This window comes from Pipistrellus kuhlii, unplaced genomic scaffold, assembly GCF_014108245.1.
Source record: "Pipistrellus kuhlii isolate mPipKuh1 unplaced genomic scaffold, mPipKuh1.p scaffold_m20_p_2, whole genome shotgun sequence".
NCBI lineage: Eukaryota > Metazoa > Chordata > Mammalia > Chiroptera > Vespertilionidae > Pipistrellus > Pipistrellus kuhlii.
Genome location: NW_023425515.1, coordinates 169,457,297 through 169,477,196, shown reverse-complemented (window position 1 = coordinate 169,477,196; position 19,900 = coordinate 169,457,297). Strand labels below are relative to the sequence as shown.

Here is a 19,900-nt window from a genome sequence, read left to right as displayed (position 1 = left end):
CCACTGGGGAAATGGTAGTGCTGAGCCTAGAAGGGACAAATCCACAGGGGAAATGGGGCTGAGGCATGCATAGTTTGAAACAGCTTTATTTGTTATTGCAATTTTATTTTGGAAAATAAAGCAAAATGTATTTATATTAGTTTTCTAGGGTTGACATATCAAAATACCAGAGACTAGTGGCTTAAACAACAGAAATTTATTTTCTTACCGTTCTGGAGGCTGGAAGTCCCAGACCAAGGTATTTCTTCCACCCTGTTTCCCCGAAAATAAGATAGTGTCTTATATTAATTTTTTCTCCCAAAGTTGCGCTAGGTCTTATTTTCAGGGGATATCTTATGTTTCCATGCGCTAGGTCTTATTTTCGGAGGATGTCTTATTTTCGGGGAAACACGGTAGCACTGCAGATGCAGTCTTCTCCCTCTGACTTCACGTAGTCTTTTTCTTTATGTCTCTTCTGGTAAAGACCCAAGTCAATGAACCCTAAGCAGGTAGCTCAGTTGGTTAGAATACCCTCCCCCTAAGCCAAGGTTTCGGTTTCTATCCCCTGTCAGGGTACTTACAAGTATCAACCAACCAATACCTTAGCTGGATTGGCTCTGTGAATAGAGCATCAGCCTGCAGACTGAAGGGTCCAGGGTTCAATTTTTCCCCCCTAAAAAGCTATTTTAGAGAGGAAGGGAGAAGGAAAGAGAGATAGAAACATCAACAATGAGAATCATTGATTGGTTGCCTTCTGCACGCCCCCTACTAGGGATTGAGCCCACAACCTAGGCATGTGCCCTTGACCAGAATCGAACTTAAGAGCCTTCAATCCACAGGCCAATCCTCTATCCACTGAGCAAAACCAGCCAAGGCTGAAACCCTAGCTTTTTATTAACACACTAGAGGACCAGTGCACAGATTTTGTGCACTGGAGGAGGGGGGGTCGCTCAGCTCAGCCTGCACCCTCTCTAATCTGGGAACCCTCAAGGGATATCTGACTGCCAGTTTAAGCCCAATCCCACACGGAGTCAAACATCCCTCTCACAATCCAGGACTGCTGGCTCCCAACTGCTTGCCTGCCTGCCTGCTCACCCCCTAACCACTCCCCTGCCAGCCTGACTGACTCCCCTGCTGGCCCATTCCCCCCCCAACTACCCTCCCCTGCAGGCCTGGTTCCCCCAATTCCCCCCCCAGCCTCGTCACCCTAACTGCCCTCACCTGCCTACCATCTTGTGACCCATGGGGGTGGCCATCTTGTGCGAGGGCCTGACAGTCAATTTGCATATTACCTCTTTATTATATAAGATTTTGGCCAATAGCAAAGCAGATATACATATGAAAGGTAAGGCTCAGTAAACAGTAGATTATCAGGTTGGGGGAACTGTCTTCAGCTGTTCCAGCAGCAGGTAATAACATGCAAATTTTCAGTCCTGCTGAAGCCCCAAAGGTTAATCAGCCTTTTGATGAACTTTTTGCATTTATGACTTGCTGGAATTAGCCTCCAGCACCTAGGTACTGGGTTCAATCCCCAATCTAGGTGCATACAGGAGGCAACAAATTGATGTTTCTCTCTCTTTCTAAAATTCAATGGAGCTGAAACGGGTTTGGCTCAGTGGATAGAGCATTGGCCTGTGGACTGACGGGGCCCGGGTTTGATTCCGGTCACGGGCACGTACCTTGCTTGCAGTCTCAATCCCTGGCCTTGGTGGGGGCGCGTACCAGAGGCAACCAATCTCAATTGATGTGTCTGTCTTACATCAGTGTTCCTCTCTCTGTATCTCTCTCCCTCCCTCTACTCTCTCTAAAAATCAATGGAAAAATATTCTCAGGTGAGGATTAACAAAAATAAGTTTAACAATAAAATTCAATGGAAATATGTCCTCAGGATGAGAATTTTTTAAAAAGAATCAGCTAAAACCGGTTTGGCTCAGTGGATAGAGCGTCGGCCTGTGGACTGAAGGGTTCCAGGTTCAATTCTGGTCAAGGGCATGTACCTTGGTTGCGGGCACATCCCCAATTGCGGGTGTACAAGAGGCAGCTGATTGATGTTTCTCTCTCATCGATGTTTCTAACTATCTATCCCTCTCTCTCTTCCTATCTGTAAAAAATCAATAAAATATATTTTAAAAAAATAAAAAAATAAAAAAATATATTTTTATTGATTTCAGAGAGGAGAGAGAGGGAGAGCTAGAAACATCAATGATGAGAGAGAATCATTGATTGGCTGTCTCTTGCATGGCCCCTCCTGAAGCATGTGCCCTGACCAGGAATCAAATTCTGACTTCCTGGTTCATAGGTCAGCACTAAACCACTAAGCTATACTCGGCATTTTTTTTTAATATATTTTATTGATTTTTCACAGAGAGGAAGAGAGAGGGACAGAGAGCTAGAAACGTCGATGAGAAAGAGACATGGATCAGCTGCCTCCTGCACCCCCCCCCACTGGGTATGTGCTCACAACCCAGGTACATGCCCTTGACCGGAATCAAACCCGGGACCTTCCAGTCCGCAGGCCGACGCTCTATCTACTGAGCCAAACCAGCTTCGGCAAGGCTTCCTTTTAACTTACTTAAATATCTTCTTAAAGATCCTGGCTCCAGATACAGGTACAGGTCTATATGTGCCCTTGATAGGAATTGAACCCGGGATGTTCAGTCTGCAGGCCAATGCTCTATCCACTGAGCCAAGCCAGCTAGGGCTAAAGTGTTCCATATTTAAAAATAAAAAATAAAAAACCTCTTCAGCCGAAACCCGGTTTGGCTCAGTGGATAGAGCGTCTGCCTGCAGACTGAAAGGTCCCGGGTTCGATTCCGGTCAAGGGCATGTACCTGGGTTGCGGGCACATCCCCAGTAGGGGGTGTGCAAGAGGCAGCTGATCGATGATTCTCTCTCATCGATGTTTCTAAGTCTCTATCCCTCTCTCTTCCTATCTGTAAAAAATCAATTAAAAATATTAAAAATTAAAATTAAAAATTAAATTAAAAATTAAAAAAAAAAATCTCTTCACAGTGTCAGGTCACAGAGGATAAGGGAGCCTTGCAAGACTGAGAGATGCCAAGTAAGGCTGGAACTCAGGAGGGACTATTGGATTCAGCTTTAAAGAAACCTCAGGCCCAGTCGGTGTGGCTCAGTAGTTGAGCATTGACCTATGAACCAGGAGGTCACGGTTCAATCCCAGCCAAGAGCACATACCTGAGTTGCGGACTCCATCCTGTGTTAGACGTGCAGGAGGCAGCTGATCAATGATTCTCTCTCATCATAGATGTTTCTCTCTCGCTCCCTCACCCTTCCTCTCTGAAATCAATAAAAATATATTTAAAAAAAGAAAACACCTCAGGTGGTCTTTGAAGGCATTTCATAGTTACCAATTGTTTTGCTATTCTGAGCACTTTGTAAGTAAGTATTAATTCATTTGGTATTCATAACAGCTCTGTGAGGTAGGCATGTATTATCATTCCCATCTCCCCATAGGGAAATTAGGCACACAGAGGTTAAATGGCTTGCCCATGGTCACAAAGGTAGCTCATGGTGGAGTCTGGCTCCAGACTACATGCTGTAAGTCCAAGCCATAAATCCAGCTCTCTGTGAGGGGGGGAGAGGGTCACTGGTGGTTAGGGCCAGAGAGAGGGAGCCAGGCAAGAGGAGGGGCAGGAGCTGGAGGATGATAAAAAAGGGTGGGCCAGATGATTTACGGCTGGAGTGGTTCCCTCTCCTGGACCATAAACCAGAGGGACCTGTCAGCAGCTGGGAAGGGAGATAAGCAAACTCAGGAGGGAGGGGTTGGATGGGGCCTGGGGACCACCAACCCCTTCCTCTGGTGAGGCTTCAGGCCCCGTACTCCAGTGACGGCTCTGTGGGAAATTCACAGCTCAGCCATCCAGAGTGAGAAACAGGCAGAAGCGAGAGGGCCACAGAGGGGGATGGGGTGGAGGACGGAAATGCAACCAGTGGGGTTGCCCTCAAGGTCTGCCGTCAGAAAGAGGCCCCCAGGACCTCAGAATGAGCTCCTCCAGCCTGGAGCCTGGCGTCCCAGGTACAAGAAACTCTGTCAGTGCTAAGCAGCCCAGAATGCTCTAGGAAAGCCACAGGTCAAAGCTGGAAAAGGGCTGGCTGGCCATGATGGCCAGAGGCCCCGAGCTGGCACCTTGTCCTCTGAGATGGACACACACCAATCCTGTCCTCATATTGACATCGCACCTGGGCCCTAGGGGGGAACATAACTTGTCCGGCTATGAGTAGGTCTCTAGACCTTGCTCATCTGAGAAATTGTTTATGAAAAGGAGGGAGGTGGATCAGATGTCTTTCATGTTAAAAGGGACAAAAAAGAAAAAGAAAAGAGAAAGGGAAAGCTGCCTGGATTCAAATCCTCTCCAGCTTTACCAAGATGAATCAGATCCAATCCTGTCCTCACGGATCTCACAGGCCAGAGTGGAGACCGCAGACAGTATGATTACCTGCTGCAACAGCAGAGAGGAATCCTAGAGGGTTTTGAGGCGTGACCTGGGGGGAAATCATGGCAGGCTTCCCGGAGGATGTTCTGAGCTGGATGGTGAAGGAACAGTGAAAGGGAGCTGGGCAGAGGCTGGTAAAGATGAGACGGGGCATCTCAGAGGGCCTTGTGTGTCCAGCTTAGAAGGCAGCCCTGGCATTGTCTGTCTTTGGAGACAGGCTAGTGAGGCATCAGGGGCAAGTTCTGTCTCTTCATCTTTGAAGGATTGCCTAGTCTGGGATGCAACAGTGGACCAGCAGGTAGGAACCAACGGGCACAGATTTGGCTTTTCATGGGAACAGCAGCCGGGGCTAAACGCCTGCAGTGCTCCGGGCTCTGTCCGGGCACTGTTTCTTTGATACTCTCAGCTGCCCTGTGAGGAAGGTGTTATTGACCCCGTTTTGCAGAAGAGGAAACAGATGCAGAGATAAGGGAGATAACCTGTACCAGGTTACAGAGAGCTAGAATGAAAACCCAGGTTTGTCTGACACCCAAGCTTCCTCTTCAGGAAACACTGGTGCGTGGGAACCAGCTCGTGTGGGGGAAGGCGCTCCCCAATACAGGCCAGAGCGGGACCATCTCTTCTGGGTTTCTGTGGGTGACCTTGGTGCTGGGTGGACAATTGACCTGGTGCCTCCGGTATTAATTCCTCTGTGTGTTTTTTTAAAAAATATTTTATTTTTTTGCACTTGCAGGCCTAGGAGTCCTCAGACTCCTAGGTATTAATCCCGGCCCCAGAGAGGAAGAGAGAGGGATAGAGAGTTAGAAACATCGATGAGAGAGAATCATCGATCAGCTGTGTCTTGCACACCCCCTACTGGGGATGTGCCTGAAACCAAGGTACATGCCCTTGACCGGAATTGAACCTGGGACCTTTCAGTCCGCAGGCCGATGATTTATCCACTGAGCCAAACTGGTTTCGGTTATTTCCTCTGTTTGAACGACAAAGAAATTGAAGCCCAGGAGTGGAAATGCCCCTCCAGATCCCAGGCAGCCTAGGAGTCAGGATGCTGGGCACGGCTGGAAGGGGCTGCATCTCAGCCGAGGCCCAGGTCTATGGCCTCATCAGCCCTGTGGAATGGGAATGGGGAAGGGTCGGGCTAGAAGCTTGGCAGTGTGGCTGGTGACAGGACCCTGGCTTCAGGGTGCCAGCCCTGTTTAGGCCCAGATGGGCCAACTCCAGCTTTTGAAGTCCATCAACTCCAGCTTTGAATCCTGCCTGCGACACATCCCAGCTGTGTGATCTTGATTTACTCCTTGGAACTTCGTCTGTGAGATGGGGATGATCCCTCCCTCCTGGGGTGGCCACGAGGATTCTACCAATGGGTGAGGTGGTGGTGCCTGGGCACTAGTGCTCTGGAGACAGCAGCTGTCATCATTGTAACAATGGATCATGCATCTATTTTCTTTTCTTTTTTATAAATATATTTTATGTATCTTTTACAGAGAGGAAGACAGAGGGATAGAGAGTTAGAAACATGGATGAGAGAGAAACATCGGTCAGCTGCCTCCTGCACACCCCCTACTGGGGATGTGCCCGCAACCAGAGTACATGCCCTTGACCGGAATCGAACCTGGGACCTTTCAGTCCGCAGGCTGACGCTCTAGCCACTGAGCCAAACCGGTTTTGGCCCATGCATCTATTTTCTCACCTGGACCAGCATGGGACAGAAATCCCTATCATCCTGACTTCGAGGACATGGTGTCATCCGTGTGAGCTGTGGGGTCAATGCTGATGGCACTTCTGTCATTCAGAGGCCAGCCCAGCCCTGCAGTGGTAGGAGATGTGCCCAGTTCCCAGGGCCAGAGGAAGTGGGTGGCAGCCTCAATCCATCAATGATAACCTCGGTCCAGTCCAACTTAATGGGCCCAGCAGGTACTTAAGTGTGTGTGAGGTGAACGCCGGCCCAGTTCTCCTTCCTCAACACTGGCTGCTGCCCGGAGCAGGTAGGCAGGGATGGAGTGGGGGTGAGGATGCCCTGGGCCTCAGGAGACCGGCTTGGAGAGCGAGGCCCCCAGGGATCGTGGTGGGTCTGGGCTAGAGTTGAATCTCCTGTCTTCAGCGGTTCGAGGTCTGAGGACTCCTAGGCCTGCAAGTGCAAGAGGAGCCTAGGGAAGCCTCAGGCAGGAGACAGCCTCCTTCCCAGCTCCCCCTTGTCCCTCCCCGCTGAGTTCCTGAGGGCGGGGATGGGTGCGCTTTGTCCTTGGCAGCTTCCTCCCACCTGGCCTGCGGACACAGGTGAAGGCTGGGGTGTGTATGACACACACACACACACACACACACACACGCACACCCCGCTGAAGGGAGGCTGCCTGAGGAACTCAGCTCGGCGATGAGAAGGCGAGCTGAGGAGAAGGCTCGCCGGGGAAAAGGGACAGCCCTGGGGGCAGCTCTGTGACCCCCTCCCCTAGGCCGCTGGCGCCATGACGGTCTCGTACACCCTCAAAGTGGCGGAGGCCCGCTTCGGAGGCTTCTCTGGGCTGCTTCTCCGGTGGAGGGGAAGCATCTACAAGCTCCTCTACAAGGAGTTCCTGCTCTTCGTGGTCCTGTACGCTCTGCTCAGCATCACCTACCGGTGCGAGGGCGAGGGCTCGGGGCTGGAGCGTGGGGGACTCGGCTGCCACCTCCCTCCCTCTTACCCATCCTGCACCGGGCCTTCCAGGCTGCTGCTGACCCAGGAGCAGAGGCTCGTGTATGCGCAGGTGGCCCGATACTGCAACCGCTCCGCAGACCTCATCCCCTTGTCCTTTGTCCTGGGTAAGGCTATCCTCCAGCTCTCCCTGGCATCCTCACCATCTCCCCCGACCTTTGGGTGGGGTTGACAGCTCTGAGGGGCAGAGTCACCCCAAGGAGTCCAGCCTGGAGATCCACCAGAGCAGGCTCAGAGGTTCATGGGAGCTGCGTGCTGGGGCCGGGACTTCCAGGGGGCGAGGCCCTGCCTATCACTTGCTGGATAGACCCTCACTCCAAACCAGGCCCAAGCTACCTGCTGGCTGGCATCACCAGCCTCTGGGTACTGGAGGGGAGCTGGAGAGAGATGACACCCACTCCCACCCTCAGGGGAGGCAGGGCTCACGAACCACCTGGCCCTGAGCCACCGCTCCTCCGCCTGAGGAGGGTGGCCCTCCTTCCTGCCAGCGAGGTCTGGTCCATCAGGCGGGGGCCAGAGGAAGAGGCTGTCCTCCTGACAGCGAGGCAGGGCACCGGAGCCAAACGTGTCCTTCCCTCTGCCCTGGTTCACCCGGCTCTGGACCGGGCACTCTGGCTGAGGGGCGGGACCCACGGACCTCCAGGCCTTTCATCTTCCCATCTCATCCCATCCCTGCTACCCTCGGTGGCAACCAGGTTTCTACGTGACCTTGGTGGTGAACCGCTGGTGGGCCCAGTACACCAGCATCCCGCTGCCAGACCAGCTGATGTGCGTCATCTCGGCCAGCGTGCACGGCCTGGACCAGCAGGGCCGCCTGCTGCGCCGCACGCTGGTCCGCTACGCCAACCTGGCGTCCGTGCTGGTGCTGCGCTCGGTCAGCACCCGCGTGCTGAAGCGCTTCCCCACCATGGACCACGTGGTGGACGCAGGTGCCTCGGGGCCCCTGGGAGGGAGGCCTGGCCCCGGGGGAAGCTCCCGGGTCCTGGCAGGTAGAGGCAGGGTCTGGGCTCCACCCCCTTTCTCTCTGCAGGTTTCATGTCCCAGGAGGAAAGGAAGAAGTTTGAGAGCCTAAAGTCTGACTTCAACAAGTACTGGGTCCCCTGTGTCTGGTTCACCAACCTGGCGGCCAGGGCCCGCAGGGACGGGCGAGTCCGCGACGACATCGCTCTCTGCCTGCTCCTGGAGGTGCGTCAGCCCGGCTGCCCTCCTTCCCCTCGCTTCGCAAAGTGGAATAACAATTTTAGTGTTTGACACTTACATCATGCCAGCCAGGGACTGCACATTGTTGGAAGCACTGTACTGATATTAACTCGTTTAACCCTCACAATCCTTTTTTGTTGTTGTTGTTGTTTTATTTTATTATTTTTTTAAAATATTTTTTATTGATTTTTTTTTACAGAGAGGAAGAGAGAGGGATAGAAAGTTAGAAACATCGATGAGAGAGAATCATTGATCAGCCGCCTCTTGCACACCCCCTACCAGGGATATGCCCGCAACCAAGGCACATGCCCTTGACCGGAATCGAACCTGGGACCCTTGAGTCCGCAGGCCGATGCTCTATCCACTGAGCCAGACCGGTTTCAGCTGTTTTTTTTTTGTTGTTTGTTTGTTTTTTAAGTATATTTTATTGATTTTTTTACAGAGAGGGAGAGAGAGGGATAGAGAGTTAGAAACATCAAACAACTGCCTCCTGCACACCCCCTACCGGGGATGTGCCCGCAACCAAGGTACATGCCCTTGACCGGAATCGAACCTGGGACCTTTCAGTCCGCAGACCGACACTCTATCCACTGAGCCAAACTGGTTTCAATGACCCTCGCCATCCTTGAGATAGGTACTATTATTACCACCCCCTTTCACAGATGTGGAAACTGAGGCAGAGAGTGGAAAAGAGATTTGCCGGAGTCACACAACTGATTAGGCAGGCTGGGACTCACACTCGGGCAATCTGGCCTCAGGCTCTGCTTCCCGTCACGGACACGGAGCCTGGAAACGTCTCTGAGAGCAGAAGGAGCCCCCAGGCCCCAGGCCCTGTGTGTGTGTCGGGCTCCCCTCTTCGCTCCACATTCTGCATTCCCCGTCATCGCTGACTTCCTCCTCCTGCTCTTCCACCAGGAGCTGAACAAGTACCGAGCCAAGTGCAGCCTGCTGTTTCACTACGACTGGATCAGCATCCCTCTCGTCTACACCCAAGTAACGGCCTCTCCCTCCCCAGTCCCTTTGTCCTGTGCTGCGTGTGAGGCGCTGAAAGAATTAGATCTGGAACCTGCCCTGGGTCAGTTCAGTCTAGTGTAAGGTGACCAGACGTCCCAATTTTTAACAATTTGACCCGCATCCTGCGGAGTTTTTAAAAAGTCCCGATTTTTGGAAAGAATATTGGGACCTTTTTAAAACGCCATGGGACGCGGGACAAATGGTTAAAAATCAGGACTGTCCCATTGAACAGCGGAGGGCTCCTCCTCCCTGGACACCCAATGAGATGACCCCATGCTCTCTGGTGCTGCCATGCCGTGCTACATGTTTTCATGACTCGTCCGACCACCCCCACTCTCCTCCCCCTCTGCAGGCCCTTAGGGACGGGGACAACATTCCTCCTGTCCCTTCAGCCAGGCTTCCCCTTCCCCAGGTGGTGACCATAGCAGTGTACTCCTTCTTCGCCCTCTCCCTGGTCGGCCGCCAGTTTGTGGAGCCAGAGGCAGGGGCTGCCAAACCCCGGGAGCCTCTGGAGCCAGGCCAGGAGCCGGGGCCAGCGCTGGGGGACCTGGACATGTATGTGCCCCTCACCACTCTGCTGCAGTTCTTCTTCTACGCCGGCTGGCTCAAGGTGGGCACTCCGGTGGTCATGCCAGCGTGTTCTGTAGAGACACGAACCCGGGGCCCACCCCAGCTCTGGGGGACAGAGAATGGAGCAGAAACGCCGTCTTACAACCTGCAGGTGGCCGAACAGATCATCAACCCCTTTGGTGAGGACGACGATGACTTTGAAACCAACCAGCTCATCGACCGCAACTTGCAGGTGAGTCGCAGTCCGGGGGCAGCGCCCTGCTGTGCAGGACGGGAGGACCTGTGTGCCTCGCTGCCCACTCCAGGTGTCCCTGCTGTCCGTGGATGACATGTACCAGAACCTGCCTCCGGCGGAGAAGGACCTGTACTGGGACGAAGGCTCGGTGCAGCCGCCCTACACAGTGGCCACGGTGGCCGAGTCTCTGAAGCCTTCCTTTCTGGGCTCAACTTTCAACCTGCGGTGAGTGGCCCCAGCAGGAGGGCCCAGGTCCCCGTCCCACCCCACCGTCTGGTCCTTCCCGCCCTCTTCTGGAAAGCATGTCCACCCCGTGGGCCGGCGGTGAAGGTTGCTCATGCGGTCCTCTTGTCCTCTCGCCCGCAGCATGAGTGACGACCCCGAGCAGAGTCTGCAGGTGGAGGCGACCCCCGCATTGGCTCGGCGTGCGCCAGCCGCCCAGACCCCGCTGCTCAGCCGCGTCCTGGGGGCCGGAGCACCCTCCCCTGCCGTCAGTCTCCGGAACTTCGGCTGGACCCGAGGACCTCCCCGGACCCCTCACCTGCTGCGCCCCAGGGCCGAGGAGGGCCGAGACCCCGAGGACTGCATTGAGGAGGCGGACTGCATGGAGGAGGCGGACTGCATGGAGGAGGAGGCAGGTCCAGAGGACCAGGCCCAGGAGCCCTGAGCAGAGGCAGCCGGAGCCCCAGGCGCCAACCGCCCACCCCCACCCGTCCCTTCTCTCCCCTCTCTTCCCGTGTGCTAGGAGCAGGAGCATGTAGGGACCGCCTTGAAAGAGGAAGATGGAGAGAAGGATGAGCTAAGGCTTGGGAGTGTGTCCACTTTGATGGGAGGTGGGATGGATTCTCTGGGGAGGCAAAGCTGGAAGGACACATGGACGGGGCATAGAGGCACAGCTGCGGCCCAGGTGCAGTGAACTTCCTGGGCAATGGGGGCCAGGCCAGTTCTCAGTCCTGAGGGAGCATCAGCTGACTGAAGGGCTCATTAAAAAGTCTAGGAACCACTCCCAATGTTTCATCACATCTGGAATGGAGCTCAAGGATCACAATTTGAGTCATACAAGAGATGTTTAGAATATACCCTATCCTGATAACCTCACTCTGAAGATGGATCAAAATGTGTGTGTTGGGCATTTTTACTTTATCTGTAATGTTTTTTGGTTTATAATGAGAATATATCACTTGTGCAGTTCCAGTCGTTTAAAATGGGATTGGCATGCTGTGTGGTGAGATAAAGGCTTTGGGTATTGTGCTGGAGGCTGATTAGACTCCGATGTGAAGACAGTCATACATACACCCCCCAGCCCACACTTCCAGCCAAGCCTTTTTCCACTCCCACCGAACAAATGTGGAGAATGGATAAATTTAAGGGATGAGTCCTAGCCAGTTTGGCTCAGTGGACAGAGCGTCGGCCTGCGGACTGAAGGGTCTCAGGTTCGATTTCAGCTGGGGGCAGGCTAAATCTCCAGTGTGGGAGGCAGCTGATCAATGATTCTCTCATCATTGATGTTTCTCTCTCTCTCCCATCTGCTCTGAAATCAGTAAATATATTTTAAAAAATGTTAAGGGATCAAAGTTGTCTGTCCCCACGGTGCTGCTGTGCTGGGAGCACTCAGTTCCTGGTTGAGAGAACCAGGTTGGAGTCATTGTAAACTGAGCTCCTCTAAGGCTCCTGTCTTCTAGGCTCAGACTCCAGTAAGTAAATTGGTGAATACCAAAAGCTGATCATAATGCCCAATGAGGCCAATGCCAGAACCAAGGTGAAGCAGTTCACAGGCAGAGGTTTAGTGCAGCCGGTGGCATTAGTCTACGGCACATGTGTCAAACACAAGGCCCGTGGGCCAAATCCGTCCCGCCAGGCCTTGCAATGTGGCCCGCACCGCGCTGTCATCACTGCACTCCGCTGCGTTTCCATCACAATGACAGTTTATGACTGTTCAGTAAACCATTCGGCCCGCGATTTAGGCTGGATTTTAGATTTTGGCCCCTTCTCTGATTGAGTTCGACACCCCTAGTCTACGGACTCAATCATAAAGCTGGTTTTGCTCTTTTCCTGCTCCATGACTGTGGGATAGTGAACATTTCAAAGCCTCACAGTGACAGAGTCTGTAATGTGGACAACAGCACCTCTCCATAGCCATTCACTAAGGCAGGTACATTTTTTGCTGGGTTTTCAGGGGAGGTAGCCTTGCTCTAAGGCAGTGTTTCCCAAACTTTTGACATATGTGTACCCTTTCTATAATTTTCGTAACGCTGAGTACCCCTCGTACTCATGAGAACGTAGAATTAGGCGCAGCTAAGCACGGTGCAGTGCATATCCCCACCAAAGTCTTCCCGTACCCCTGGGGGTACGCGTTCCACACTTTGGGAAACACTGCTCTAAGGCAAGAACAGTCATCTGTGAAGGCAGTGGAGACTCCTTAGAACCTACCGGTCCTATTGAAGGATGAGAGGATTTGCAGCTCAAATTAGAAAAGGCAGAGTGCTTATAGTGTTTTGAATTTGTCTGTCTTCGTTTTTACTGGAAGCCACCCCACTCCCTCACCACCCCAAAAAAGAAAGGCAAAGTGCAAGGTGCCAATCTCAGTAACCATTAGCTGTTAAGGTGGTGCATGAAGATCCTCACTTGGTAGGAAGGTGAAGGCTAGGTCTCCCCAGAGCCAATGGTAAGATTTGAGGTTTGGGTTTTTGTCTTTGTTTTGGGGGCTCATCTTTCGGGTCTGCAAGTTAGCCAAGTTGATCAGTCAATTGGATTTTGCACTCATTTGGCTCATAAGATAGGTATTTGTACTTTTTAAAAATATATATATTTTATTGATTTTTCAAGGAGAGGAAGAGAGAGGGATAGAGAGTTAGAAACATCGATGAGAGAGAATCATCAATCAGCTGCCTCTTGCACACTCCCCACTGGGGATGTGCCCACAACTAAGGTACCTGCCCTTGCCCGGAATCGAACCCGGGACCTTTCAGTCCGCAGGCCGACGCTCCATCCACTGAGCCAAACTGGTCCTGGCTTTTTTTTTTTTTTTTTTTTTTAAATATATTTTATTGATATTTCATGGAGAGGAGGGAGATATAATAGCTAGAAACGTCAATGAGAAACACCGACCAGCTGCCTCTTGCACACCCCCCACCAGGGATGTGCCCCCAACCAATGTACATGCCCTTGACCGGAATCGAACCTGGGACCCTTCAATCCGCAGACTGACGTTCTACCACTGAGCCAAACCGGCTTCGGCGGTATTTGTACTTTCATACAACTTGAAACTGAATCAGGTCTTCAGGAACTCATTAACTTAGCACATGAGTGTGTGGTGCATGGCCATGCACTTTCTCAGATACCGGAGACACAGCAGGAAACAAGTATCTGTTCCTTGAGTTGTATTTTGAGGACAGAAAAAAATAAAAATAAAGTTTATGCGAAATAAAGGGATGAAAAAAACAGGGGCAAAGGACAGTGTGAAAGGAACTACAATTTCAGACGAGATCGGGCGCGTTCAGGGTGGTATGGCCGTAGAGGAACTACAATTTCAAATTGTGACCAGCCTAGCCCATGTGACTCAACTGTTGAGCATCAATTTAGGAACCAAATTGCTGGTTCAATCCCCTTTCATGGCACATGCCCAGGTATCAGGCTCAATACCCAGTGGGGATGATGCATGCAGGAGGCAGCCAATCAATGATTCTCTCTCAACAATTTTTTTTAAATGGAGAAATACATACTTCTATTTTTTTTTAAATATATTTTGATTTTTTTACGAGGGAGAGGGATATAGTTAGAAACTGATGAGCTGCCTCTTGCACACGCCCTATTTTTTTTTTTTTTGCTTATTGTATTACTTTATTATTAAAATACAACCACGCGAGAATAGGAATTACATAGAATTGCATCATTTCATTGGCATATATGAATAAAAATCTCAAGAAAAATCTTTATAAGTGAAACATAATAATTCTGGGGCTGGTGAATTATTATTTGTTTTATATGCCCTGACTATTCTGCATGAATCAAACTGGATTTTTCTTTAAATAAAAAAAAAAAATGGATAGCTACACTGCTAAAAAAAAGTGCAGTAATCTTTTCTTTATGAAACATAATAAAATACAATGCTACTATAATGTGGATTTAAGATTTTGGTAGGTCTCACCATATTGCCACAACAGCAAAGGACGCACAGGGAGTACCTGAGGATGCATAAGGCTGGTTGTCCCAGATTTGAATTTTAACTTTCCTTCATCACTCTTACAGAGCTTATCAGGACAATATAGTGCACACCCCCTATTTTTTATTTTTATTTTATTTATTTATTTTTTGCCTGTAAAAAATTTGTTTATTTGAGCCAAACTGTAGACATATGCCGGGAAGCAGAATCTCAACAAATTGAGATAACGCTCCAGGGAATGGCGGGTTCCATCTGTAATTACCGTATTTTCCGGCGTATAAGACGACCCCCTAATTTTACAGTTAAAACATAGGTTTAGGCCTATATTCGCTGTATAAGACTACCCCCACTTCCGAGGCAACACCAGTTCTTTTTATTTTATATATTTTAAAAATCATTTATTTTTACTTATTTTATTTTTGCCCCCCTCCCTCCCTCCCACACATCCCCTCCCTCCCCAGAGTTTTATGTCCATTGGTTGTACTTATATGCATGTATACAAGTCCTTTGGTTGATCTATTATCTCCCCCAGATCCTCCTCCCCTCCCCGCTATAATTTGACAATCTGCTTGTTGCTTTACTGTCTCTATATCTATCTTTTGGTTCATCAGTTTATAATGTTCTTTATTATCCATAAATGAGTGAGGTCATGTGGTGTTTCTCTTTCATTGATTGGCTTATTTCAATCAGCATGATGTTCTCCAATTCCATCCAGGTTGCTGCAAATGATGAGAATTCCTTTTTTTTTTTTATGGCAGCATAGTATTCCATTGTGTAGATGTACCATGGTTTTTGGATCCAATCATCTGCTGACGGGCACCTAGGCTATTTCCAAATTCTGGCTATTGTAGATTGTGCTGCTATGGACATAGGAGTGCATATTTCCTTTTTCTTTTCTTTTTTTCTTCAATATCCAGTGGGGATGATGCATGCAGGAGGCAGCCAATCAATGATTCTCTCTCAACAATTTTTTTCATTTTATTTATTTATTAAATATATTTTATTGATTTTTTACAGAGAGAGAGAGAGCTTGAAACATCGATGAGAAATATCGACCAGCTTCCTCTTGCACAGCCCCTACCGGGGATGTGCCCGCAACCAAGGTATGTGCCCTTGACCGGAATCGAACCCGAGACCTTTCAGTCCGCAGACCGACACTCTACCACTGAGCCAAACCGGTTTCGGCTCAACAATTTTTTTTAAATGGAGAAATACATACTTCTATTTCTTTTTAAATATATTTTGATTTTTTTACGAGGGAGAGGGATAGAGTTAGAAACATCGATGAGGTGCCTCTTGCACACCCCCTACTATTTTTTAAAAGGTGGTTTGTTTTTAAAAATATTTTATTGATTTTGTACAGAGAGGGAGAGTTAGAAACATCGATGAGAGTCATCGATCAGCTGCCTCTTGCACACCCCCTACTGGGGATATGCCCGCAACCAAGGTACATGCCCTTGACCGGAATCGAACCTTTCAGTCCCCAAGCCGATGCTCTATCCATTGAGCCAAACCAGTTTCGGCTAAAAGGTATTTTTTAAATTGATTTCAGAGAAACATCAATAATGAATCACTGATTGGCTGCCTCCTGCATGCTCCCTACTGGGGATTGAGTTGGTTTTCCATTGATTTTTAAAGTAGGAGAGGGAGGAGAAACCAAGATGGCAGCATAGGGTAGACACCCGAATGCAGCCTACCACAACAAATTTGAATTTAGAACTGAAAAACAGGGGAGGCATTGCCCTGAAGCGCCAGACGGCTGGCTGAGAGGAGGCTCTGCCATCTGGGAAGGAGAGAGAAGGCACGCTGAACCTCAGGAACTGGGAAGGTACGGAGAACTGTGTGCGCGAAAAGGCACTGGCTTAATCCTGGTGCGGAGAGGAAGGGCCGGACCGAGATTGCTGCTGGCTTACTCCCTGCACGCAGAGAGGGTGGGCCGGCTGAGTTCGCTACTGGCTTACTCCTGGCGCGGAGAGGGCGAACAGCTAACGCGGCTGGCTTTCTTGTCCGAGAGGAAAACAGAATCACCCTATTGCTCTGATAAACGGCCCCACACAGGGAGAGGCCAGATTGTCAGGCAGTGGGCAGAGTCAGGCAGTGGGCAGAGATCTCTTGGAGGTGTGTGAAGCCAGAGGCCATTACTGCGGGACTTGGGGAGGAGCCGAAGGGAAAACACAGTTTGTCTACACCAACCCAAGACTCCGCCCTACCTGTGGCTGAGCACAGAAGCTCTCCCAGAGGCTGGCTTTCTCTAAGGAGGGACTTGCAGGAATCCAAAGCTTGTCTGCGCCTTTACCAAAGAGGTGCGCGCGCGCCTGCAACCAATCTTCCAAAACTCTCCACGAACAGGACTTTTCTAAGGCGAGACTGACAGGGAACCAAAGATTGTCTGCGCCAACCCGAGACCCCGCCCTATTCAAGCAGAGTACGGAAACCCTCCTAGCTGAGACACTGCTGATCCTCACAGCCAATTGGCTTGGAGATCAACGCTTCCCAGTGATACCAACAATAAGCAAGGCTTAACAACAAGACTGCACACACAGCCCACAAAGGGCTACACCAAGACTGTCCACTGCAGGTAACTGGGAAGGCTGTGCTACTGGGCTCTACCAGAACACATAGCACACAAAGCTATTCCATCAAATCAGGGAAACAACTAAAATGCAGACAAGAAGAAGGACACAAAGGAAGGAGATGGAGGAAAAGAAAAGATTGGACATTGAGTTCAAAACTACAGTTATAAGGTTATTCAACAATATCCTAAAAAAGGCCAATAAAATAAATGAGACCTATGAGGATATGAAAAAGGATCAACAAGAAATGAAGAAAACATTGTCTGAAATAAAAAATATTATACAAAGTCCTAAAAAGAGACTGGAAGATCGCAAGAATCAAGACGAAGATTTAGAACACAAAGAGCCAGAGGACACTCCTCTGCAGAAGGGAGAAGATAAGAGAATCCAGAAAGTTGAAGATAGTGTAAGAAAGCTCTGGGACAATTTCAAGCGAACCAACATCAGAATTATGGGGATTCCAGAAGAGAGAGAGCAAGATACCGAAAGAGTACTAGAAGAAATAGTGACAGAAAACTTCCCCCACCTGGGGAAAGAAATAGACTTACAAGTCCAGGAAGCCCGCAGAACCCCAAACAAAAGGAATCTAAGGAGGACCACACCAAGACATATCATAATTAAAATTCCAAGAGCAAAAGACAAAGAGAGAATATTAAAAGCCGCAAGAGCAAAGCAGGTAGTGACCTATAAAGGAGCACCAATAAGATTGTCAGCTGATTTCTCAACAGAAACCATGCATGCCAGACGGGAATGGCAAGAAATATTCAAGGTGATGAATAACAAGAACCTACAGCCAAAAATAATCTACCCAGCAAAGCTATCACTCAGAATCAAAGGACAGATAAAGAGCTTCACAAATAAAAAAAAGCTAAAGAGTTCATCACCACCAAACCAGAATTATATGAATTGCTGAAGGAGGTTATTTAGGAAGAGGAAGATAAAGATTATGATCAACAAATACGTAGCTATCAACAAGTGAATCTAAAAACCAAGGGAATTTAAAAATCTGATGAACAATATTAACTGGTGAATATAATAGAATCAGAGGTATGGAAGGGGAGTGGACTGACGATTCTCAGGGAAAAGGGGAGTGGGGGTGCGGGAAGAGACTGAACAAAAACTGTGCACCTATGGATGAGGGGGACAATGGGGGATGGGGAAAGGACAGAGGGTGGGGTGGGAACCTGGTGAAGGGGAGCAATTGAGGGGGGGAAGAGGATCACATTTGTAATAATCTGAACAATAAAGATTTATTAAAAAAAAATAAAATAAAGGAGAGGGAAACAAATACCGATGTGACAGAAACACATCTATTGTCTGCTTTCCGCACATGCCAACTAGGGTCCGGGCCAGGGAGGTGTCTGCAACCAAGGTGTGTGCCATTGACATGAATTAAATCCAGAACCCTTCAGTCTGCAGGGCTGACCGACGCTCTATCCACTGAGCCAAAGCAGCTAGGGGTATCATCAGTATTTGTCTCTATCCCTCTCCCCCTAAAAATCTATTCACATTTTTAAAATTGTGATCTGAGATCCCACTAGTCAAAGACCTGGAAGAAGTCATGTGGATATCTGAAGTGTTCATATATTAAGACCAGATGGTAGGCACTATAGAAAAGGAACCAGTGCCAAAACCGGTTTGGCTCAATGGACAGAGCGTTGGCTTGGGGACTGAAAGGTCCCGGGTTCGATTCCGGTCAAGGGCATGTACCTTGGTTTCCGACATATCCTCAGTAGGGGGTGTGCAAGAGGCAGCTGATTGATGACTCTGATCGATGTTTCTAACTATCTCTCTCCCTTCCTTTTTGTACAAAATCAATAAAATTACACTTAAAAAAAAAAAAGGGACCAGTTACATTTTCAGTCTTTAGTAAGGATTTTGAGATGGGAAGTGATTTAAAAAAAACAAAAACAAAACCCAATGTTTTAAAATAATCAGAGCCGAAACCAGTTCGGCTCAATGGATAGAGCGTCGGCTTGGGGACTGAAGGGTCCCGGGTTCAATTCCAGTCAAGGGCATGTACCTTGGTTGCAGGCATATCCCCAGTAGGGGGTGTGCAAGAGGCAGCTGATCGATGACTCTCATCAATGTTTCTAACTCTCTATCACTCTCTCTTCCTCTGTAAAAGAATCAATAAAATAATCATTGATTACTAGGGTTTCACTGGGTACAGCAGCAGCAGCATTGAGAATTAAGATACTAAAAAAGGGACCAGAATGATGGTGGGTTACAGGTTGAACCAAGGTTTGATGACATCAGATGAACCTGCTGACATCAAAGTGCAGGTGTCAAGTAGGTCTGTGCTAGCTCAAGTCAGAAAGATAAACACAAATTTCATTAAATGCTGGTGTTAGCCCTGGCTGGTTTGGCTCAATAGGTAAGAGCGTCAGCCCAGACTGAAGGGTAATGGGTTCAATCCTGGTCAAGGGCACATGCTAAAGATGTGGGCTCGGTCCCCAGTGGAGGGCGTGCAGGAGGCACCCGATCAATGATTCTCATCCTTGTTTCTCACTCTCTGAACTAAAAAATTATTGTCATCCTAACATACTTTCTAGGGCAAGGGGTTAGTGCTTAAGAGAAAAATACAACCTGCTCTCAACAATGCAGAAATTTTGATTTCTAGATTAAAATAAAGCCCCCCCCCCATAAAAGTCCGAAGGGTACAGGATCTCTAAAGGAGCCAATTGTTGAGGCAATATTGCTTCAGGTTATTACAATCATGATCAACATATCAGTACTGTGGGGGCCTTAATGCTGTAATACCTCCCTATATAGTCTTTGCTTGGCCTGCAAGCCACATGTCACTTTGGGGTGAGAAGTTCCCCTTACTATATAGATTTTTAAAATTCTCACCCAAGAACATTTTTTCCCATTGATTTTTAGAGAACGAAAGGGAGGAAGGAGGGAAACATCAATGAGAAAGATGTATTGATTGGGTTGCCTTCTGCATGTGCCCTGAGCCAGGCAGGGGATTGAACCTGCAACCCAGGTAGGTGCCCATGACAGGTCATCAGTGTGCAGGTT

At 49.3% G+C, this 19,900-nt stretch overlaps 1 protein-coding gene and 1 long non-coding RNA gene across 2 annotated transcripts; one reads left to right on the top strand and one right to left on the bottom strand.

Moving 5' to 3' along the window:
- Window positions 1–2,836: 2,836 nt before the first annotated feature.
- On the bottom strand, window positions 2,837–19,821 carry LOC118723736. The gene is made up of 3 exons (XR_004989360.2): window positions 19,389–19,821; window positions 14,668–14,672; window positions 2,837–2,871 (listed from the first exon to the last, which is right to left on the bottom strand). It is a non-coding gene; the product is annotated as an uncharacterized LOC118723736 (long non-coding RNA).
- On the top strand, window positions 6,373–10,808 carry BEST4 (bestrophin 4). The gene is made up of 11 exons (XM_036446373.1): window positions 6,373–6,418; window positions 6,560–6,595; window positions 6,884–7,047; window positions 7,135–7,229; window positions 7,818–8,051; window positions 8,153–8,307; window positions 9,238–9,315; window positions 9,749–9,946; window positions 10,058–10,138; window positions 10,212–10,366; window positions 10,508–10,808. The coding sequence occupies exons 3-11, from the start codon at window positions 6,896–6,898 to the stop codon at window positions 10,806–10,808; spliced, it is 1,449 nt and encodes a 482-aa protein (XP_036302266.1). The 5' UTR covers window positions 6,373–6,418; window positions 6,560–6,595; window positions 6,884–6,895.
- Window positions 19,822–19,900: the final 79 nt, after the last annotated feature.